The 24,954-nt window shown below is 29.2% G+C and overlaps 2 protein-coding genes across 4 annotated transcripts; one reads left to right on the plus strand and one right to left on the minus strand.

Annotated features, from left to right (window-relative positions):
* Nucleotides 1-1,077: 1,077 nt before the first annotated feature.
* LOC105132682 (probable serine incorporator) lies at nt 1,078-24,472 on the plus strand. 3 transcript variants are annotated; one of them, XM_011036305.1, is made up of 8 exons: nt 1,078-1,239; nt 1,326-1,524; nt 1,610-1,849; nt 2,408-2,519; nt 2,617-2,791; nt 3,675-3,915; nt 4,214-4,526; nt 24,448-24,472. In XM_011036305.1, exons 2-7 carry the CDS (start codon nt 1,341-1,343, stop codon nt 4,504-4,506), a joined length of 1,245 nt encoding a protein of 414 aa, XP_011034607.1. In that variant the 5' UTR covers nt 1,078-1,239; nt 1,326-1,340; the 3' UTR covers nt 4,507-4,526; nt 24,448-24,472. The 3 variants fall into 3 exon arrangements, with proteins under 3 accessions (XP_011034607.1, XP_011034608.1, XP_011034606.1); XM_011036306.1 differs by lacking the exon at nt 24,448-24,472 and adding an exon at nt 23,907-23,923; XM_011036304.1 differs by lacking the exon at nt 24,448-24,472 and having other exon boundaries at nt 4,214-4,558.
* LOC105132681 (ubiquitin receptor RAD23b-like) lies at nt 11,084-16,055 on the minus strand. Its single transcript, XM_011036302.1, has 12 exons — nt 15,869-16,055; nt 15,620-15,781; nt 14,743-14,778; nt 14,566-14,642; nt 14,432-14,473; nt 12,872-13,049; nt 12,657-12,797; nt 12,499-12,570; nt 11,963-12,010; nt 11,772-11,881; nt 11,468-11,546; nt 11,084-11,355 (listed from the first exon to the last, which is right to left on the minus strand). Exons 1-12 carry the CDS (start codon nt 15,932-15,934, stop codon nt 11,239-11,241), a joined length of 1,128 nt encoding a protein of 375 aa, XP_011034604.1. The 5' UTR covers nt 15,935-16,055; the 3' UTR covers nt 11,084-11,238.
* Nucleotides 24,473-24,954: the final 482 nt, after the last annotated feature.

Consider the following 24,954-nt stretch of genomic DNA (forward strand, 5'->3'; position numbering starts at 1 on the left):
GACAGACAATGACTGTTTAAAACTAACTATGACTATAAAGTCCAATTATAATCTTGGTTTCAGGTTGATCCATGAAGATTCAAGTTTTTGTAGCATTAGACTGCTTGTTCAAATAATTTCGTTCATCCCACCTTGGATTTTTTTTAATAATAGAAACTGGCTGTACAATACATGCTGCCTGAAACATGGTGTCTTTTATTCCAATATATTTGAAAGAATCCTCGGTGTGTTTTGTTAGTATCCTAAGATAAAATGGATATATAAAAAAATAATATAAACGTATTTGATTAGAGAAATGAAAATAAAAATATAAAATAAATTTATTATAACGATTTCTTAATGAGTTTCTATACTTTTAAAATACAAAGTACAAGGAGGACATGTATACCCTATCTCCATCATTTTTATCTTTTATATCTCAATATTATTATTATTAAACACTCTTAAAAGATTAAATTCTCGAGATGCATTACCTCTCTCCAAATTAAAAAGGGCTTTTAACTAAAAACTTAGATTGAATAGATTTTCTATTTATTGTTTAAATCAATTATTAGAAACTTTTAGATAAATAGTTAGAAATAAGTGGAATATGAAGAAGATGAAGGTCAAGGGCTTCAAATTCATGTGAAAGCCTAGACATGTTGGTTTATTATATTTTTAGTATTTATGGTGGTTTAAATATTTATTACAATCATAAAATGTTGTATTTTTTGTAAGAAAAAAAATATATCCCCAGTTAATAATTCATGGATGCAAAGAAAATTGTAAAGATAAAACAATTGAAGTTGATAGTTTATTTATAGAATTAAGATATTTAAATGGTAGCAATTAGTGTTCTTATGATTTGGTGATCTAAAAATCCTCAGTCCTTCTTTCCAATTCCATTAGGATGAAACATCCAAGAGAAAAATTCAAACGAAACTAGATGAATGGACTAAAACTACCCAGATTTTATTATACATCATAAGGGTTCGATTGCACAGTTGATAGTACAGGGCTTAATGTGTAAGGATCTTTAAGGTACAGGGACTAAAAAGGTTATAAGAAACTATAATCCCTACCGTACATAAACTGCGACTCCACCCGCACAGCCACATAATCCAACGGCAAGCATAACGAACTTTCTCGGAAAAGCAGAGAACCACGCCGTATAGGCCAAAAGCACCAGTCTTTCTTGAGCGAGAAAACAAAAATTCGTAATCAAAGCATCAAGAACACCTCTTCCTCCAATTCTCTCAGGTACCCACAATCTAGTTTCTCCTTCTCAAATTAGGGTTTTAATTTTTTTCAATAAAGTTTTGATTTTTTTGAAATACTTTGCTTAGACTGTTGAAAACAAGATGTGGGCAGCTTCTTGCCTGGCGTCATGCTGCGCTGCCTGCGCGTGTAATGCATGTACGACTGTAGTATCTGGGATTAGCAGACGATCCGCCAGGATCGCCTACTGCGGTCTCTTTGCTTTGTCTTTAATCGTTTCCTGGATTCTCCGAGAAGTTGCGGCTCCTCTCATGGAGCAAATCCCTTGTAAGCCCTTTAATTCCCGTTGTTTTTTACCAATTTAATTGTGATGATGATGGTGTTAATCATTTTTGTTGGTTTTGAATGGTAGGGATTAATCATTTTCATAAGACGCCGGATAGGGAATGGTTTGAGACAGACGCGGTTTTGCGTGTTAGTTTGGGGAATTTTCTTTTTTTCACTATATTGGCTATTATGATGGTTGGTGTGAAGAATCAAAAGGACCCACGTGATAGTTTGCACCATGGCGGATGGATGGCGAAAGTTGTTTGTTGGTGTCTTTTGGTGATCTTCATGTTTTTTCTTCCGAATGAGATTGTCAGCTTCTACGGTAATTGGTTGTGACTTGCTGGGATGCTGTTTATGTATTTAATTGTGGTTTTGCTTAGTAGCTTTGTTGTTTCAAAGTGTGTTGGCTTGTCATTTGTCAAGAGTGTTTGTTTTTCGGTTTGCTATGCAATTTGGCGATGACTTGTTAAGACTTAAGTATACTGAATGTCAATGGCAAAAAGGTTTCTGTTTACGTGCTCACATAAAGGGTGATATATCTGCAGGTCAACGACCTACTACTTTGAGGAAAAAAGTATTAGCCAATTTGAGTAGGAGTGACAGAAATGAGCTTATTTTAAGACTTGAATATCCTATATTGTGTCTGTTAGGTGGTTCATATTACCTACCAGATTCTGTTTAGGGTCATTGATAGATATTAATTTGCATTATTGATATGATGTTTGCTAAGGCAATGCCTAATCTGAAATTCTTTACTTTATGCTAACTGATGACATGCTATGGCAGATTGATTGTCTGCTTTTGATGTTCCTGTGTCTTTCTTTTCCTGTCCAACATTTTTTTGTCTGACAAACTGACAAGTTAAATTTTTTATTTGCAGAGTCAATTTCCAAATTTGGCTCTGGATTGTTTCTTCTTGTTCAAGTTGTGTTTTTGTTGGATTTCGTTCATGGATGGAATGACAAATGGGTTGGATATGATGAACAGTTCTGGTTAGTTTTGCTTTTTCTTTCTTTTCTCTTAGTTGTCTTCTTGTTTCCATTCCACAACCAGATTAACCAATTCTATTTTGCAATTTTATATATATAGGTACGCCGCTTTATTTGCTGTGTCGTTTGTCTGTTATGTGGGAACATTTGCCTTCTCAGGACTTCTCTTTCATTGGTTCACTGCATCTGGACAGGACTGTGGATTAAACACTTTCTTTATTGTTATGACCCTGATCTTCGCGTTTGCTTTTGCTATCATTGCACTACACCCTGCAGTAAGTTTAATTCTTTTTGTGTTCCAACTTCCAATAAATCCAACCATTATGACTATTCATTTTACCTTGTCACAGATGTTGGTGAAACTGATACATTGTAAGAGGGATGTGATTGATGCCACAATTGTTTTGTTTATATATGTTGTATTCTAATTTAGTTTGAACAGGGTAACCCTTCAAAATTGGTTCATAAGGAGAATAATACTTTTGGTTATGCAATTATCAAAAAATGGCTAATCATATCTCATCCAAATCATCAAGAATTGCAGTTGAACATGTATTCTCCAATAATAATAATGCAATTGGTCCAGGAATGATACAAAAATGAGAGCAGGATTTAGCTTGATCAATTATACCACTGGTCCTATGACCAATGTCATGAGATTTTAAGCTTTTAGTAGTTGTAAGTTAACCTATTATGGTTATAGGATGTTTTAGTGGCCAGTCCATTTTTATTTCATTAAAAGGCTCTCTTCAATGTGTTATTAAACTTTGGAGTACTGAACTCTTTGCATATGTAAATGCAAGATGTATCTAATATTGTCTCTGTATCGAGAGACTTTATGTTTTCCAGGAATGATAATTTAAATGTTGGAACTTATATTGATTTCCCAGATGCAACTGAATTCCTCATGGTCTGCAGGTATAAAGAAACTGCTGTGTCATGCTCATGTTATGTGTTCTTTGTCAAAGAAAATCCTGTTTTGAGTTCTCCCATGAGGATTTCCTATAGTTGTTCTATTTGCATGTTTGATAATTTCAAATTATTGTTTGTTATGTTAGTTTTGATTGATGCCTAGAGTGCATAGCTTCACTTGCTTTTTTCCTGGAAATAGAACTCTTGGTTTGTCATCTCATAGGCTGTCACTTTCTTGGAACACAGGTAAATGGAAGTGTTTTGCCTGCTTCAGTTATATCCTTGTATTGCATGTACCTATGCTATAGCGGACTTTCCAGTGAACCAAGGGAATATGAGTGCAATGGTCTTCACAGGCATTCAAAAGCTGTTTCTACCAGTACTCTTACCATTGGTCTGCTTACAACTGTTCTATCTGTAGTCTATTCCGCTGTCCGTGCTGGATCCTCTAACACCCTGCTCTCCCCACCAAGTTCACCCCGTGCTGGTAAATCTTGATCAAACATTTCAGACTTCTGATATGTAGCGTCCATATGATATGTCAAGAATCTGTTCAGAAATCTTTTGAATAAAAATATTTCTACACCTGAAAGTTTCCAAAACTTAATCTATTATGTCCGTTACTGATATGAGGTAATTGAGAATGCCTACTTTTCTGCACATGTTTTTTTTTTTTTGGTTTCTCTTGGTTAGGACCGTATGTTAAATGTGCTTTCATGAGACTTTGTTAGATGTGCTTTCATGACAATTTTTGCTTGGAATCTGACATTTGGCTTCTGGGTTAGGTGCCGACAAACCTTTGCTTCCACTGGACAACAAGCCAAGCGAGAAAGAAGAAAAGGAGAAGGCTAAGCCAGTCACGTATTCTTATTCCTTCTTCCACATCATCTTCTCTCTTGCAAGTATGTACTCTGCAATGCTTTTGACTGGATGGTCAGCCTCGGTTGGGGAGAGTGGAAAGCTGGTAGATGTGGGGTGGCCCTCTGTTTGGGTTCGTATTTTGACTGGGTGGGCAACTGCAGGTCTCTACATCTGGTCTCTGGTTGCTCCTATTCTGTTCCCAGACAGGGAGTTCTGAGTCTCCTACTCTCCTCGGTGGAAAGCACTGTAGGGACAAAAAAAAAAAAGAGGAAAAGTAATACAATATGAGTGTGAAAAAAAAATAAAAAGGAAAAAAAATAAAAAGTGCATAAAAAAAAGAAAAGGTGAAAAAAAAATAATCCATTGTGGATTAATAATGTCATTTACAGTGAAATGATTAGGGATGAATAGTGATTTCCTTATATATTTTAGCTTTATATATATTATATACAAAATTAAAGGGTGTGAGGAAATTGTTGTTTTTTCACATTTGTTGTATTGTGGTTTGTGGTTGTAATCCATGGTGAATTATTTTTTTTTCTATTTCTTTTATGTATTTTTTCTTCTATTTTTTTCACTTTTTTGTTTTACTCAAAGGGAAAGTATGTTTCTTTTTTTAAAAAAAAAAAAATTATATGTTAGTTGTATTTTTTTAATATTAAGTTGGTTAGAAATTCTACTTTATAACTTTTTTTAAATTCTATGAATTGTTACGATGTTTTTTTATATAATTTTTCTATTTGATTTTTTTTATTTCTTAAAACTATATTTATTGATATTATTTTTTTAATATTAAACTGATTGAAAATTTAGTTTTGTAATTTAAAAAAAAAATATTATTGATTGCTACAGTGTTTTTTTGTATGGTTTTTTATTATTTTTTTAAATTTATTTTATTTTATTTTTTAATATTAATTTAGTTAAGAATTATAGTTGTAATATGTGAATAAAGCATTGTAGTTTTTCTCTCAAATTATTATGGATTGCTATAATGTTTTTTTTATATTTTTTTTGTTTTTTTCCTAAAATTATCTATCAATTTTATTTTTTAAATATTAAGCTAGTTAAAAATTACAATTACAAGTATGGCTAAATCATGTGAGGAAAACTTTGTAACTTACCTTATAAAATACTATGGATTGATATAATTTTTTCTTACAAGTTTTTTTTTGTATTATTTTGTGTTTTTTAAAAAATATTTTTTAAAATTATTTTTATTGGTTTTATTTTTTTAATATCGAGCAGGTTAGAATTTAATTTTATAATAAAACTTAATCATGTGAAAAAAATATTATAACTTTTTTTATAAAACACTATAGATTGTTATAATGTCTTTTTATATGTTGTTTTTTTATAATTTTTTTATTAATTTTATTTTTTTAATATTGAATTAAATAAAAATTACAATTACAAATGATTACAAAAATTTATTTCCTAACCTCTTTCAAAAGGAATGGAGATATTTTAGATTTTCCCTACCAAACTATCTTATAAAAAACATTAAAAGAAAAGGTTGGAGCACAGTGTCCTTTATTAGGTGATCCTTCTTCTCAGTTAACTATTATAAATTGGTTTTGTAAAATTGATGTTTAGTGGTATCTATAATCATTATAATCATGAACATGCAAGGTAAAATAAAGATAAGAAAAATATTATTAAAAAAAAATTGGTAATGTAACATAGGAGAAAGAAAAATACATAGTTTGCACTAATATCTAAAATGTTTATTTTTAAAGAATTTTTGTTATTTAAATATTTTTATTTTTTATTTAATTATTTCACTTAGTTGATTTTGAATTGAATCTAATGTTTTGTTTTGGTTGGCTTTACATGAGAGGCTCACACTTGTCATATTAAAAATAAATTTTGGTCTTGGATTAATGTTTGATTAGTTAATTTGATGAAATTAAATTTTATTTTATTTATTTAAATTAATTAAAACTTTAAAAATCTAATTTCAAATAAAAAATATTCAGTTTTTTTAAAAAATAATAATATTTTTATCTCAGCTTATCAACTTAATATTTGATGGAAATCAATATATTTATTATTATTATTTACTAGCATAAATAATTATTAATTTATCTTACCGAATATATATATATATAATTTCCGTTAAGAAAAAATGCCCCATTCAACAAAAAAGTACAAGTAATCAAACTACTTAAATGCTACGGAATTTGAGATGTCTGGGGACATCACAACCCTTTAAAGCTAAGAAATTCCCTTCCTTTTTCATAAAGGGGATGTGAAACTTTATTTGTGAACGCTAATGCCCTTAATGTTTTTATTATAAATGAACTGAGATGCTCTTATTTTATTAATAATAACACCACATGTTCTCACTATTTTTTCATAAAATATTTAGCTGATGTAAGATGAATAAATTCAATAACTGGACTTATAGTTCTCAGATAAATAAAAAAGAGACAAAAAAAATAAACAGACAAAAAAAAAAAAAGCAACTACAATGACAAAGGACAACAAAAAAAAAAAAAAACTCTTTATCCAAGAGAAAGTGATATGGCTCAATTTTCAATCAATTAAGTTTGAAAGAAAAAATTATGATAAAAAAAGAGTCAAAAAACTCAATGTAAGTCAACTTAAAATAACATAATAAACATATAATTTGATGATTAAAAGGAAAGTCAGCTTATGTTAACTCGAGTCTAGGTTATAAAAAAAAAATAACCTAATAGAAAATGAATTGAAGAAAACTGCAATCAATTTTTTTAAAAAAAAAACAATGTCAAACAATAAAATTAAAAAAAAAATAAGTTATAAAAAAAACATCAATCGTTATTAGTTTTCAAACTTGTGACCCAGAACATCAAATTGAAAGTATAATGTATGAAAAAACCGTGAAGTCCAATCTCTAAGAAATGAAACACTAAAAGATAAAATTAGAAAAAAATACAAAAACATTCAAAATAAAGAATAGCAATTAAAATAATGATGGTTAAAATAAAAATAAAAAATAAATTAAAGGACACAAATAAATTGAGATTTGAGGGTTAAATTGAAAAGTATAATAACCTTAACAAAAAGATAAAGAAAAATCAAAAGAATCATGACCAATTTATAAGAAAAAAAACAAATATCCTTTAAATTTAGATTAAAGAATGAAATGAAAAATCAATAAAACTTGTATAGAATGGCAAAGTAAAAAAAAACATAAATAAAAACAAAAATAAAAATAATGAATGTAATATATATATAAAGAGGCAATAAAATAGACAAAAAAAAAAAAAACAACTACAATAACAAAGGAAAAAAAAAAAACCTTTATCCAAGAGGGGAAAGTGATATTGCTTAATTTTCAATCAATTAAGTATGAAAGAAAGAAATATGATAAAAAAAAAGGGTTAAAAAACTCAATGTGAGTCAACTTAAAATAACATGATAAATATATAATTTGAGGATTAAAAGAAAAGTAAGCTCATGTTAGCTCGCATTCTATGTTATAAAAAAAAAAAAATAACCTAATAGAAAATGAATTGAAGAAAACCACAATCAATTTTCTTTTAAAAAAAAAACAATTTCAAACAACAAAATTTAAAAAAAAAAGTTATAAAAATAACATCAACCGTTATTGGTTTTCAAACTTGTGACCCAGAACATCAAATTAAAAGTACAATGTATGAAAAAACCGTGTCCAATCTCTAAGAAATGAAACGCTAAAGGATAAAATTATAAAAAAAATGTAAAAACATTAAAAATAAAGAATAACAATTAAAATAATAATGGATAAAATCAAAATAAAAAATAAATTAAAGGACATAAATAAATTGAGATTTAAGGGTTAAATTGAAAAGTATAATAATCTTAACAAAAAGATAGAGAAAAATCAAAAGAATCATGACCAAATTATATATATATATATAAACAAATATCCTTTAAATGTAGATTAAAGAATGAAATGAAGAATCAATAAAACTTGTATAGAATGGCAAAATAAAAAAAATCATAAATAAAAACAATAATAATAATAATAAATGTAATATATATATATATATATATATATGATAGAAAAGGTGTAAAATAAAGATATTGATCCGCGTTAATATGCAGAAACTTGCATTTGCTTGAGCCATGGGCACTCATCTCCTTCTCTTTATAATAAGTATTCAGTGCTTAAAGAAAAGGCTTGAATTGTAAAGTGAGAAGGCCTATCATATCAAGTCGAAGAAATCTTGCAGGTAGGACTCTGATCTTGGCTCCTTCTTATCATTGTCTTTCTTATAAGCAGCAGAGAACCTCCCACTGGCCATACCTTTAGTTACAGTTACATGTCTGCGTATGAAGGTGACAGTGTGAAATGTGAGTTGTGAAGGAGCGGCGGCTCAACAGCAAGGACAAGGATGGTCAGAGTCCGGTGGACGCTAGGGTTAAGAATAAGCACATGTTTTTCTTTTTGTGTGTATTTATAGTACCCTCAACGAACCGATTCGGTTTGGTTGGGGTTTTGCTGGTTTCAGGTTTCTAAAACTAAAACCGAATCGAATAGAATTGAAATTTTTTTTATTTTTTTTATGGTTTGGTTTTTATTTTTTGTTGTTTTTTCTCGTTTTTCTCTATTTAATTGGTTTCTTGGTTTTTTTCTCACTCCTAACCCAACAGATTATTATTTTAAAACCTAACCTAACTTAGCAGTTTGACCCATAACCCAAGTGATTTAAAGCCTAGGTCACGCTAGGTTTCAATAAAAATAGGAGGAAAACTTATCCGATATGATTCGATTAAAACCCAGGTTAACTCATGACCTAATTAGCCATAGAAAAACCTAGTTAAAACACGTCGATTTTATTCTTTTTTTTTTCTTCAAAATAATATCATTTTTGTATTTTTATAAAATAAAAAAATAAGTTGACTAGTAACTAACTCGAATTAATTTGAGTCAACCCATTTAACTCGTAACCTCAAATTTATCCCAAGTCAACTCCCGTGTTAGGCTTAAAAACTATATAATAGATAACTTTTAAAACACATAACAGTAGTCATTGGAGCAAATCATTATACATAGAAAAACTGAGAAGTTTATTCTTCAATAAATCAAATATTAATTGATGAAATCAGGAAAATAATTAATAACATAAAAGGATCTAAAATAAAAATATAACAATTAAAAAAATAAGAGGGAAAATAAAAATAAAAAATAAATTAGAGGGGAAAAAAATTCTATAACTAGATGGTTAAATTGAAAAAAAATATTTAAAATAAGGACAAAATACTTGAAAAAAATGAGGATCGAATTATAACTCAAACCAGGTTGAATAAATTTGTTTTATTTTAAGGAGACATTAAAAAAATTGACAATGATAGTAAATGAATATTTTTTTTAATGAAAAATGACCACGATAACCTAGGAAAACAAATACCTTGAAGTACATAATTGGATAAAAAAAAAACTCGGCTCAAGTAAACAAGAGGTTGCATGATAAACATATAACCTAATTAATAAGAAACGAGTCAAAGTAGGTTGACTATCAAAACTTGTGAATCGGATAATAAGATCAAGATAACTTAACAAATTAGTTTTTTAAAACTTGACCTGACTCGACAGTTTAACTTATAACACATGTGATTCAAGGTGTAGGTCGAGTCAAGTTCTAATAAAAAAAAATTGACCTGGTATAATCTAATCAAACAACTTTATTGATTAAGAAATTAACTCTTCATGTTCATGAGATTCACCGTAAAACCTATTTGAAAAGGGCTAAAAGGCCATTGGGTTCATGGTTCGTTTTTCCTTCATTGCAAGGGTAAAGTTGACTTTTAACTATATTTTTAAAGAATGAAAAAACTACTTACCCTTGTTCAACAACTTTATTTTTTTATGAAATTAGAGGTAATTAAGTTACTTAATTATTTAAAAAATTATGGAAAAGATATTTATATCTTGTATAATTATTAAATGTCTAACGGACCATGAAAAAAAACCAAGATATACCCTAAATTAAGGCTTATGATTTTCTTGGGAAGGGCAAAAACATCATAGCAGTGAATAGAAAAATGTATTTATTTTTATAGGAAATTTGCCTTTCGATTTAATTATTTTTTTAATTTGATTATGTGCATAATTATTAAAAATATATATCATATTGACAAATCAAGTATTTTAATTATTTAAAAAATAAACTTAGTTGGATTCCTCATGAATTTTCACGAATGAACCAAACACAATAAATTGACATCTGAATTTTTAAGGAACGCAGTCTCGATAGAAAGCACTTTTGATCCCAACAAGTTTCTCCCTACCAAATTCTAATCACTCTCGAGCACACCGGAATATATAGTGGATAATTGCCTGTATTGTGGTGGAGAAGGGAGTTTAGAGGTGATAGCGGCAGCGGCAGCGGAATATTGATAGCAACGTGCACCTAATCAAAGTGCATTGATTCCTTATAAGTGCATGACCTATCTAAACCATTGATTGGGAGATGTAATTCATTCGCTATCATATTTCAGCTAGATATTAGAGTGTTCAAGAGATGAAGCGACTGTTTGGGAGTGTTTTTTAAAAATATTTTTGAAAAAATTTAAATTTTATTTTTTAATTTTAAATTAATATATTATAATGTTTTTTAAATTATTTTAATATGCTAATTTTAAAAATAATTTTTAAAAATAAAAAAATATTATTAATATACTTTTTTAAATAAAAAATACTTTTAAAAATAACCATAACCACACTCTCAAAACCATACTCCAGAAAAAAAATTAAAAGCAGCTTTTATCAAACGCCATTCCAAAACCCATTATCAAAATTAATTTTCAGGATTCATAGTTAAAAAAATTGAAAGCAGCTTTTATCAACACGCCATTCCAAAACCCATTATCAAAATTAATTTTAAGGATTCATAGTTAGAAACTATAAAGTAAACCAAACACTACCAAACTAAAGTTTATCACAAGGACAAGGACCCTTATATAAAATCAAAACTACAAATCAATCTTCAAAATCTGCACCATTTTCCAGTAGATAGTTGGCTGCCAGCTCCTCGTTGCGATCACAAGCCAAAAATGCCTCAATGACGAGGGCTCTATCGAATCCCATTGCCACAAGCTATAACAGGGGAAGAATAATTGTTAGTAAACACAGAAAAACAGGAAAAGTGTCAGAACAGAAACCAAACAAATAAAACAAGTCAGAAACGGAGAAAACAAAGTAGGCATACCCGTTCAATAGCCTCTTGTTCAGCTGGGGTCACATTGATAGCATGGGGCATATCTTGGTCAGGTTGATCGAATATATCCCTGAGAAAAACGGATCATGCCATATTGTGGCATCAATATTCTATCATAGAAATTATGGGAAAAGATTAATGTAGCAAATATGAAATATATCAATAACAATCAAACACTAATGATGATGAAGACCTAATTAACCACCATCAGCTAGATCCCTTATCTTTTATGAACCAAGATACTTGCTTAGAAGTATTTTCAGATTCCACCATATACACCAATAAAGTTACTCACCCTTCAGAACCATCAAGCGGTTCATTTATTAACTGAAGAAACTCTGCATTATGCTCTTGAATCATTCTTAAAAGCTGGGGGTTTTGCTTTCCAAGCTCCTGGAGCATGGGCTGTAACAGAAGTAGCTGATTTAACTTTGAGACAACAAATGTCATCATAAAAAAATAATAACAAGAGAAATGAAAAGGTACCTGCAAGATTTGTGGATTTGCTTGAACCATTGAACGCAATGCTTGAAACTAAAATGCAACAAAGATGGAACAAACAAGACGTCAATGTACAAACTTGATAATCACTGGAAATCCTAAATCAAGTCCGTGTCTCTGGTTATTTGGCAATAGGCAGTAAATGAAACATTGAAACTTGATAAACATTAGAGATCCTGAATAAAGCAATATCAAGGGGTAATTTGGCAATTGGCATTAAATGAAATTTAGCATCCACCCCAAAACCCATCTAAGCATATCACGCAAAACAGCTGTATACTTGGTTATAAATCCATACCTACATATTTCCTGCCTTTATTCATGATTTTCTCACAATTTATTACACTATTTTTAGATCCACTACCATGAAGGAGCAAGAGAAGTAACTTTTTTTAATAAGAGAAAAATGGCCCATGCACATGAAGATTGGTGTGAGATGTGAAGACCAATGGGTTTAGCATTTAAATGCATTGCATTTAAAATCCAATACAAGAATAACAACAAGGTTTAAGGAACCATACTTGTTGATTGTTTCTAAGGAAATCAAGAGATCCAAGTACGAGGCCGGCGTCGCCTCCACCACCAGAAAGTGTCTGCCGGAGGGGTTTTAAATCAATAACAGTAACAAACACTATACAGCTAATACATGATGAAAACCCTCTAAAATCTGAAGCTTTACCTCAGGAAACATATTCAATGGAGAAGAATTAGGTCCTCCTGGTGCAAGTGCAGGTGCAGCCGGAGCTGCACCTGTTTCAATGCCCTGATCTGCAGGAAACCGAGCCACTGGGACAGCAACTTCGGCTGTTTCTGGAATGCCCTGAGACAGAATACTGGTGTCAATGCTAATCTAAGCAACGATTGCTACAGGCTACACACAGGATTTAGACTTACAGAGTACAAGTAGTCCACCGCCCGCTCTGGGTTATTATAGGCAGCTCGAAGTGCCCGAGTAACTGTTTCTTTGTCCCAGTTTCCACCACCTACATCCATTATTTGCTGAATAGTCTGCTCCAAACTTCTGCCAGCAACTAAATTGGAAGCAGCTTGACCATAGGTATCACTCTGTGCACTGCAGCAATTAAACAGTATTATCACCATTAGAACAGGCAAGAACAAAAGCTGCGGATTATAGATAACATGTTTCTTAAAAAGGGTAAATTTTAAAAAATCACCCTCAACAGGATCAGATTGTTAGCCCTCAATTGTACACAAAGCAAGAATTACATTGAACTGAGCTGGATCAGGCATTTACAGCATGCACGCACTAGTAGGTCTTAGGTAATATCAAGAACCAAAAAATCAACATTTTCTTCAGAAAATGCTAATGGCTACATTAAGAGAATAAAAAAGAAAATGTATACTATGAAATTGTTAGAATAAGATTTCCTTAAAATATCCGACACACAGACTTAAAATCCATGTGTAAGGAGGGTAACACGCATCTGACCACTCTAATCAATTTTGGTATTGACAGATATGGTCTCTCCTTGACCACCTTATCCAAGAACTAAAAGATGGCAGAACTTTGACCAGCTGCAAGTTGCCAAAAAAAAAAAAATCATGCCCTCTACAATGTCTCATCTCGTTTTTTTACAGAAAATTTACATGGGCCTAGGATTTATGCTTTAAATGAACTTTAGCTTCTTATATTCAGGACAGCTCACACTGACAAGTGATGGAACTATCCATAATAAGCCCTTTGAATCAATTGGATTGCTGATAATCCTCTCTGAAACATGCATGGTTGTATGGAAAATGTGTCATGCCATCCCTAATAGCAAAGAGTAACTTTGTTGCGTAATTTCAAAAGGGAGTTTCCAACTCTGGTTAGAAGTTTGAGGACATATCTTAAAATAACAAGAATATAAGAGCAGAACAAAATCTCATCCTCTTAATGAATCAGATCCTGTCTTCAAGTTTCTTGCTATGTAATTTTAAAGATCTCATATATGTTCCAACTGTGGCTTGAGATGGTGAGAATAAAAGGGAAAACTTATAAGCAAAGCAGATCACTTGATGTTGTTGCTAAATTTCCATGGCAAGTACAGAATTCTTCCTCAATACAAAACATATAAACCAGTAGCACCAGTTTCCCCCACAGCAAAACAGTCACCAGAAACTAAGTTACACCTAATAGATCGGTATAATGCATTTACTAACAAATATTATGGCTTGAGTTGGAGAGAAGATAAAGGAGAATTGCACTATAAGTAATGCAAACCACTTGAGGTTGTTGCTAAATTTCCATGGCAAAGTATATGATTCTTCCTCAATACAAAACATATAAACCAGTAGTACTGGTGGTCCACAAGACAAAATAGACCAAGAAATTAACCAAGGACTAGGTTTCATATACTAGATCGATCTCGTGTATTTACTAACAAATATTATGGCCATATTGTCTTAAAATAACCAAAATATATATAATGCAACTAGAGATAAAGCATGTACTTGGCTGTTGCTGTGTCAGAAGCAGATGCACTCTTTGAGGCCCTGCAATGACAGATTTATTATATAAGAAAGATAAACTCAGTTATTTCAGAATAGTTAAAAACAAAAGGTATTTGTGGTATATATAAGCTTACGGTGCTTGAGCATCAGGTGCGGGAGCATCAGGAGTCGAATTTGAAGTTGGTGTGGTGGTAGGTGGTGTAGAAACAGGCTGGTGTGCATAAACATAAGAAAGGGATTAATTAAAAAGAATAAAAAATATACAAAAACAAGACTCTGCCAGGAGAAAGGTTAAAAACATGGATGAAAACCTGGGTGGATGAAGTCCCAGCTGCGGCTGTTTTACTCTGTAACGATAGCAGATTGATGGAAGTAAATGTTAAAGGTCAAGCAAAAAACAGGAGAATTAAAGCATAAAGTCCACAACTGCTCATGCGGTTCATGAACAAAACACACAAAAATGATGTTGACAACAAATGTGGATAAACATAAGCCAATGCGCTTGCAAACGCTTCATGCAGTTTCTACAAAATATTAATTGGAAAAGGCTAACAGGGCCCCTTAGGGAACTCTTTAAGTGATTAGCAGTTAAACGTGGTTAAGTGTTGTAATAATTAGACAAATTTGATTTCAAACCACCATTACCTACCCATCAATTACAGGTCAACAGTCACGGATATCATTTCCAAATTTGTAACGCTGTTGGATGAAATGCTCAATATTCAACTGGTCTAATTATTAAAACATTTAAAGACCATAAGCTACGACAAATAATTCGGATACTATCAAGAGATCAGTTATCGGTAGTTATTAATTTTACACCGGATTTACTCACAAAGAAACTACAAAATCTCTCAGCTCCACATAAGAGTCTTTACCCGAATATATTGTTCACCAAAACAATCAAAATACACCAGTAATGCAATACATGATCGCACACTAAAAGCCACGAACAAAAACATCCAAAAATTCATGCAAAAAAAATCCCGAAACACCAAATACAAGCCCCGAAGAAATTCACATTGACGTCATCAAAATCATCAACATAAGCATAAATACAGCAGGGATTAAACATTAACAAAAAAACTACCAAAATAATCAATTAAACATTAAAACCACAGCATAGGATTAACAAATTAAAGACTGGACAAAAAGAAAACAAAAGTAGAACCAAAAAAAAAATATTACCTTGCTAAGCATGACAACAAGAAAACCATCTTCGGTAACCTTATTATCAACTAAAGTAGTTTCATCTTTCAAGACTTTCCCATTATGAATCAACAATTGTTGTCCACAGGGGTAATTGTCTTTTCCTTGCACGTCTTCGATATTCTTCTTTACACCCATTACCTTCACATTTTTTTTAAATATTATTGCTTAAGAAAACAAAAGGAAAAATGCAGTGCTAAGAATTATAATTGAGGTTTAATTACTTACAGTGTCGGTGGGTTGAACCTTAATTTCGAAATGGCTGCCTTTCAGTGTCTTGACGGTTAGCTTCATTGTGGCGGAGAGATGCAAAACCGACAGCGCTGTTAGGAGGAAAGAAACCCTAGAGAGGATCACAGTGGGCTGGTTGTGGCAGGTGCAGCAATTTATAAAGAGCTACCAAATTAAAAGAAAGAACGACGTGAATGCGCGATTGGATTTTTGGGTTTAATTTCCTGCCTGAAGCTGCACGCTTTGGTCACGTGACTTTAGCCATTTTTTTTAAAAAAAAATAAGAACTACCATAAAATATTAAATACGATATTGGTCAAGTCTTTAAAATTTTATTTTATTTTTTTAATTTTCTACTCTTGCAAGGATTTTAACTAATGAGCGCAGAAAAGGCACAAGTCAAGCATCATTAACCCTGTTTTGTTTTTGTAAGTAAAAAATGTTTTGAAAAAATAAAAAAAAAAATATATATATATATATAAGTAAAAAAGGCCTTTATCTTTGCATGGGTATTATTGGGCATGTAATTAATTAAGCAATATTCTAATACACGCTCACTTACTTATATTAATTAATAAAAGATTAAATATTTACAGCAATAATTAGACAGAAGCCGTGCATTAGGATTGGAGAGGAGGTAATTAAGAGATAATTCAACGGAAACATGGATCCCAAATTTGTTCTATGAAACTTGTTAAGCTTTGGATAAGCATAAAAAGGACTTGGATTATCTTTAACATTAATTTTTAGCCATTTATAGCTTAAAATTATTTCCTTGACAGGAAAAGGACTTGGATGCTCCAACCCATCAAGATTTTCAAATTCTATGTACAGTGTTAATCAGATGGCAAGTTTCTCAGCACATTATCTTGGTTTCCGTAGTTGTATTTAATCACTGGTTGCGGAGATTTTGTCAAGAAATTATTTTATATATATTTATCAATTTTAATTCATGAAAAAAGAAATTAACATTATATATATATATATGGATGAAAATATTATTATCTTTCATAATCTATTTATTTGTATTTATTTCAGAGCGCTCTGAAATTTTTCTATCTGGATCTCGTTTAGAGTATTTTTGACGCTACGCATGTAGGTCACGTGACTGGCCAACGTTCATTTTTGTATTTCTCCATTTAAAGATGATTCCCTTCTTTCAAATCTGTGATTGGACTTGTTCGCGGGCTAAAAGCCCATCAGCCACGCCCAAGCTTAAGAGATTTTGGTGAGGTCTGGGCAAAGATTTTTAAACTCTAGGCTCCGCCCAATACAGTAAGAAATAGAGCTTGCTCGGGCTCATCATTTATTAATCATAAAATAAAATAAAAATCAAGAATTAGAACCGATATTAAATAGAAAATTAAATTAAATTAAATACTAATAAATAAAAAAAAATGATAAGAATATAACAATAAAAAATAATGATCAAATCTAAACTTCAAAGCTAGATAAATAGTAATTAAAAAAAGAAAAAACTAAAATTGATATGATTACAAACGCAGGACATAATTATTTTTTAAAAATTTTAAGTATGATTTTTTAGGAAATGAGAGAGGAAAAAAAAACATATATTGTAGCCCAACAAAATCCGTTTTGTGAGTATATATCACACTGCTAAAAATATAATAATGCACCACTCTTAACGCTGAGACAAAAACAAGATTTTAGTTGTTGTATGAACTTTCATGTATCACTTGAATGATGTGGTAGCCATCATGTATTATATGTGCCCACGCTACATTAATTTTTTTTAATGATATTCTTAAATCTAAAATTAGTAGGATATACTTGTCAAAATCCAAGAATAAAAATAAAGTCTAAAAAGACCAAAACATCCCCATAATTAACCTTTTATTTTTCAAATTCCAATGATAATTCTACCATTTAAATATTTGAATAAAAAAAAGGATGAATAAATATGTATATTTTTTCCCTTTCCAAGGGTATGACTGTACTCGTATTGTTTCTTTTTATCTAAAAAGATAAAACAGCCCCTCACTTAAGGATTGATTTTTTTCTGCTTCTGATTAAGAGGAAAATAATATTTATATTGTAGCAAAGAGAAATTCACATATCATTTTGCTTCTCATAAAAAAATATTTACCATATATCCTAATTACATGTTTAGTCAGTTTTTCAACGATAACAAAATTATATTTATATTACTTCAATTCATAATAATTTGTGTTGTGGTGTAGGGTGAAAGATTAATGACTTTTAATTTATTTATTTATTTATTTTGTAATTGTAGTGCCTTCTTAACATGCATGTTATTGAATGGTTGAAATCCCCTAGGCGGTAGCCATGAGAGAGAGAGGGAGGATCTTAAATCAATAATCGCACCTCCACTAGCAGCCGCTTGAGTTTGTCACACACTTTTTCACCACCAATTGAGATATTCCCATTAATTCCGCCATATATAGTGAGATAGTCGAGCTGGATGATCCTCCATCGGCATAGTTACCGAATCACGATTATACTGTGGAAGTAGACACAGATCAGAGTAAAGTTTTGAGCATTCACCTGGCTAAAAAGTGAGTGTTCACCTCGATTAGGACCCAAGACTCCTGTGAGCCTACCTCCTTTTTGATCCACGTTATCAAATTCTTGGGAGCATCCGGTCAAGCATGACTGCGCTGGTCAACGTCGATGACTTATCAGAAGCTAGCGACTTCACCTCTGGTGTAATGTCCACACGCCTAAGTTAATATCTCGCAGGCACAGGAATAATCACTGCTGCGACAAATAAATTTCCCTTCTTTGCAGAAGGGATCGTCGCATCTAATAAAACGATGGGGAGATGAATTGCTGGGATCTTACATGGGAAAACTCCCGATCTTGATACAATCTTTTGCATGGATTGCATTGCCGCCAAGTGAGTTCATCAGAACCCGTCTCGACCAATAAGAGGGGTGCCTGCAGCTTGAAATACTGCTACAGAGGCTCTATCTTTATCATACAAAAAACTAAAATAAGCAATATAGGTACGTACTAATCTTGAAGCTCAAAATAAGAGGCTCTAATTTTCTTGATATGTATACGAGCTTGAACAAGAGATTCATGGTTCTCGAACTTGGATGTGGTAAATAACTCTTTGTTGTATATTATAAAATATAAATACAACTAAATTTAACTATATATATATATGTGTATATATATATTTCAAAATATTTTATAATAAATTCTTGATGTAGCCAAGTCGGTTGAAGTGACTTGCATCTATGAGTTTCTGGGCCACTCAATCCTGCATGTTTGGGTCCATTTCTATTGGCCTTTTGATTTTAATTCTATCTATTTTTTTAAAAGAAATTTATCATTTAATATTAAAATTAATGGTAAATTACTTGACAATAAATCAGCTTTATATATTTTCTTATTGTATAAAGAGGTTAATATATTTCTTTAAATATTTTATAAAACTTTCGTGTTGTAACTCAATACATTGAAGCAGGCGTGTCTTAGGTTCGAACAGTGGGAATAATATAACATTAAAACATTAATTTCATAGATGATTTATTGTCCATGAGAATTTTTAAAATTTGTTTGATATTGTTGTAAAAGTTGTTTTTTAAAATATTTTTTATTTTAAAATATATTAAAATAATATTTTTTTTTATTTTTTAAATTTATTTTTGATATCAACTCATCGATTTAAAATCATAAAAAAAATTTAAAGTAAAGAAAAAATTTAAAAATTATATTTTTTAAAACATTTTGAAATACAAAAATAAATATTATATTTATAAAAAAAGTATGATCACACAGTATGTATGTGTTTGAGAATGTAAATATGATTACTTTTCAAATTGTTTTTCATTCCAAAACATATTAAAATAATATTTTTTTTATTTTTTAAAAATTATTTTTGATATTAATATATTAAAATTATTTCAAAACATTAAAAATATATTAATATAAAAAAATTTAAATTATATTAATATAAAAAATTAATATAAAAAAATTTAAATTTTTTTAAAAACATATTTAAAATTTAATATCATACTAGTTTTCAAACAGACTCAACCAGGATAGACAACTCAAGCCTGCACACTAGAAACGAACTCAAGTTACTGTTAATGATAGTAACTTGAAACAAGTGTCAAACCCCGATCAACTTCTCGGGAACATCCAGAAACTGTACGGTCAAGCATGATTGGATGGGTTATTGTTGTTAACTTATCAAGACCCACTTCACCTCTCTGGTATATATCCTCCATCCTCATTATTTATTTAATAAATACAAGAAAAATCTCTCATTTATTCAAATAGGATCATAACAATTAATAAAAAAAATTATAAGAGAAATTTTTTTTTTTTACAGGAGACTAATGCAGGGATTTTTTTAAGATAAATATTTTTTAATTAATTTTTTCTATTTTTATTTTTTATTCCATATTGTTATACTTAGTTGTAGAGTTTGTAAGGCTTCTTTGTTACTTTGCTTAATTTCTAATCAATATAGAGGTGATCAAACAAGATTTTATCTATATATTTTTTACCAACAAAATTAGATAAAAAAAAATATGGGTATGATTTTCTTAAATCCTCATGTATGCGTATTTGGCTGGTACATACTAGCATCAAACACACTCCAATGAGGCGTGCTGGGTCTGACCAAATATATATCTGTTGGGTCTGGTGCTAGCTAGACTCAGCCATTGCTAAGCTCAAACACTGTGATCAAATCCAAGAGATAATTACGTTTAAACATTATTAATTCTATAAATTTTTACATAAAATCTTAGCTGTTTTATTTCTTAATAAATAAGTGTAATTAAACAGGTCTATATTCCGTCAATACCATTATGTATATTAAAGTCTTTCATAACAGATTTTATCTCTATCTTTTAGTTGGATAAAATATATAGAATATAGCTCACAATACAACTTAGAATATTATAAAAGTAAAAAATGCACTTCAGTCCCTTCTCCTCGTAAAATAACACGACTTGTGGGTTATAAATATACCATGAGATATTCAAAAAAAAAATGCACAATTTTCATTCTATATTCTCTCTAAATATTATTATATTTCTTTCTTTGAAAAAATAGTTATTTAAATATAAAAAAATCTTCTCCTTCATTAGAAAAAACCTTTAATTTGCAAGTATTAATTAGTCACAAGTTACATTTATCTATTAAATAGCAAGTATATATCATCAATCACCTTCATTGGTAATAATAAAATAGATTTAGTAATAATAAAATAGATCGATAGAACTAATTGATTATTCAATTTATCAACCCTCTTCTTGTACTACTTGCATGTTTTAGACTTCATAAGTAATTGTTTGTTACCTTAAAAAGGCAAGGATTTTGAGAATTGAGGAGCATACAAGCTATGTAAAAAACACTTAATATTCTTATCGTATGTTCTGATCACTATCTTTCAATTTGGGAGAATTCTGCGGTTACAGATTGAGACCTAGTGAAAGACCTACCTGTTAGTTCATGTCCGGTGTTGAATTGACATTAGCTCAACAGATTGAAAGTTAATGAAAGAACCACATAAGAATTTAAGATGGAACATCATTGAAGATTTGTTTTTATGATTTTTTTTAAGAGATTTAATTAAGAGAGAGATTCTTTGCATTTAATTCTCCTCTTTTTTCTATTTTATTTCCTTAATTGTGATTTCTCTCTGTTTTTTTTCCCCTTCTTATTTCCAAGAGCGTGCTTCGTTAATTTATTGTGATCTTTTTGCTACCTCTGAATATAGAACAAACCAATCGTTTCAGAATTATTTATGTTAGATTGTGATTTCTCTCTGTTTTTTTTTTTCCTTCTTATTTCCAGGAGCGTGCTTCGTTAATTTATTGTGATCCTTTTGCTACCTCTGAATATAGAATAAACCAATCGTTTCAGAATTATTTATGTTAATAATTAAATACAAAAAATAAATAAATCGTTAATTAATAAATTGTTTAATTGTTGATGAACAAAAGAATTTACGGTGGAAAGTCACTAAATTTGCATTAATATAAAAGAAAAATTAGTTAAGCTAGATTATTTGCAATTATTTTTTCTCTTTTACTGTCTTTATATATTTGCTTGATTGTGATTTGTTTCCTGTTTTGTTCTTGTTTTCAAGAGCCTGCTTCGTTAATTTATCCTGATCTCTTCCAACGCTGAATGGAAATAAATTATCGTGTCGCCTAATTATAATTACATTTAATTACTGGTAGGATCCACTGCATCCATGGGTCCTATACCTCCTAAATTGTAGCCTTAATTATTATTAATTCACATATCTTTTTCTCAGTCTACACTAAAAAAAAATAAAAAAAATCCTCTTCTAGATTCAGTTTTTGGTGGGGGGCACGTAAGGATTACATATATAATTAATAATTCTATTAATTGTATCAATTAAAAAGATTAAAAATTCTTTGATGGTACAATTGATATTACATTAAATATTATTAATGTTGATAAACTATAAGAACTAACTTGTAAATTGTTACTAATTTTTTAAGTAAATGAGTTGTCAAATTTGGATCCCAGCATATATAATAATTTGATCAAATATATGAAAAGAGTGAGTAACGCATTAGAATGTAGATTTTACGTGATTTATTTGTTTGCAAGTTAATACTATATAGCACTTGCTTGTTGAATATTATAAAATTCTCATCTTTCTTTAATTATTATATTTATTTTCAAAGTAGATTATTGGTAAGTAAAATTTACATTCTTTTATATTTGAGATAAATAAAAAAATAAATTGTTGATAAATTATGTTTTTTTCTTAAACTAAGGGGTAAAAAAAGTATTAAACAAATAACAATAATAATTGTTTGAATACTACGAGTTAACTCATTAAACTTGCAATTCAACTCATAAATTTATCTAAGTTCAATAATATTTTTTCTCAATTGTTTTAGTCTAAATATAAAATATAAAAAAAATAAACCTGAATTTATTAGTTTGTCTTTATTTATTTTTATAATATCTTAAAAAAATTATTTGTTTTTTTTTAAATACAGCAATTAACACATATTGTCTATTTTCTAAGATTATAATTATAAGAGGTTGTCATACAAATAGGGTATTTTTTTTTGTTTGTTTAAAAAATTATTTTAATCTATTTTTAACTCAAAACTCTTACAAAACACTTTAAACATTTTTATAAATTTATCAATGCCCAAAAAACAAAAAAACAACTTGAAAAATTGGAATTAACCTAAGTACAAAAACAATCCCCCGGTCAAGTCTGTTTTCTCGAGCAAGAAGAAAGAAACAGATAGTTAGGTGAAACAACAATTATTAAATGAAACCACTTAAAATCAATTTCAACTATTTTGAATAGTAAAAATACTAGTGGCTTAGTATCTCTGAATACACACGTACATGAAGTTCCCATGAGTGTTGGGTGCATGCATATTAATGTAGCCACTCATGCAGTGCATCTAACGACGTACTGTCTAATAATATTTTAATATCTCTCTATATATAACATATATAGAAGAATAGCTGTATAGCTTGTTTTAGAGTGTAATTTTAGTTGTTTTTTAAATAAATTTTCATGTTAGAATATATATTAATAATTTTTTTATTTTTAAAATTTATTTTAACATTAACACATCAAAATAATTAAAAACATATTAATTTAAAGTAAATAAAAAAATAAAAATTTTTAATTTTTTTCAAAAATATTTTTAAAATATAAAAACATATAAACTCTTAATCATGTTTTATTACAAAACAAAAAATAGAATAACAAGATGTCAGACACACTACTGTGACAAAGTGTGGTCTTTGTATAAAAAATTTCATGCAGAAGTCTATTTAGATTGGTTGCTACGTTTAATCAAAACTAAGTATTTTATATTAATATAAGTATATTAAAAAATAATTTTTTTTATAAATGTTGATTCTAAAATACAAAATTAAAAATAATAATTTTATTTAATTATTTTTATCTAATCAAGACTAAAAATATATATCTCCTTTTTAAAATAAACACTAAAAATAACTAAATAATATTATTAGTTATTCTCTAAGCACTATAATTTTTTCTACTATTATCGAATATATATATATATATTTATATTCCGGATTCAAGATAAAATTATATCTAATATATATATATATATATTCCGGATTCAAGATAAAATTATATCAAGATTATAGTTTGAAATTGCTTTCTAACCAATATTCAAAAAACAAATTGCTTTCTAATTACCGCATTAACCTTTAACTACCATTTCATTAAAAAAAAAAAACTACTAATAACTAACCCTTTAACAAATGCTTGAATAACATTCATAAGCCAGAATCTTGTATTTTTTACTGTTTAAAATTTTAAACTAGGAATATATAACGATTGATTGATGGGAATTAATTAAAAGGCATGGTATAAGAAAAAATAAATTTAAAAAACTATTTTTAGGCCATTCTTTGAGGAGTACTAATTAGAGTGCGGTTGTTAAAAATAAATCTTAAACTAGGAATATATAACGATTGATTGATGGGACTTATATTTTTTAATTTTTTTCTATGATATTAATATATATATTGATATTAAAAATAAATAAATAAATAATATTTTTTAATTGTTTTTCTATGATATTAATATATATATATATTGATGTTAAAAATAAATAAATAAATAAAACCTAAAAAAATATCATTTTAATATATTTTTAATCTAAAAAAATATCATTTTAATATATTTTTAATTAAAAAATACTTTTAAAAATATCAAATACTTACCAAACCTAACACTCAAATAACATTGAGAAGCAGCCCAAATTAAACCCTAGATAGTTTCCTTAACATAGATTTTATTTAATCGAAAATAGTAGTTTTCAGAACTTCCTTATCTTAAAATGAGTGATTGAATGAGATTTTTCAGTTAGTAAATCCAAAAAGAAAATAAGATAAGATTAGCATTCGTATACCTCTATATTGCCATTTATTTACGATTAAACTAAGAAAATAAATCAATCCTTTACTAATTATCTTAATTAATCACCTTAATTAATTATTTGGTGTCATTTAATCTTCACACGATACCTTTACTCAAATTCAAAGTTTAATAATGAATCCCTCTCCTTTAAGAAAAAGAAACCTAAAAAATA

This window comes from Populus euphratica, unplaced genomic scaffold, assembly GCF_000495115.2.
Source record: "Populus euphratica unplaced genomic scaffold, PopEup_1.0 scaffold87.1, whole genome shotgun sequence".
Classification (NCBI taxonomy): Eukaryota; Viridiplantae; Streptophyta; class Magnoliopsida; order Malpighiales; family Salicaceae; genus Populus; species Populus euphratica.

Coding starts and splice junctions, on each gene's coding strand:
- LOC105132682 (XM_011036305.1), top strand. CDS start 1,341: ATGTGGGCAGCTTCTTGCCTGGCGTCATGCTGCGCTGCCTGCGCGTGT. Junction 1,525..1,609: donor TCTCATGGAGCAAATCCCTT/GTAAGCCCTTTA, acceptor TTTGAATGGTAG/GGATTAATCATTTTCATAAG. Junction 2,792..3,674: donor TCATTGCACTACACCCTGCA/GTAAGTTTAATT, acceptor CTTGGAACACAG/GTAAATGGAAGTGTTTTGCC.
- LOC105132681 (XM_011036302.1), bottom strand. CDS start 15,934: ATGAAGCTAACCGTCAAGACACTGAAAGGCAGCCATTTCGAAATTAAG. Junction 14,779..15,619: donor TTGTTGTCATGCTTAGCAAG/GTAATATTTTTT, acceptor CTATCGTTACAG/AGTAAAACAGCCGCAGCTGG. Junction 13,050..14,431: donor TCTGACACAGCAACAGCCAA/GTACATGCTTTA, acceptor TAATTGCTGCAG/TGCACAGAGTGATACCTATG.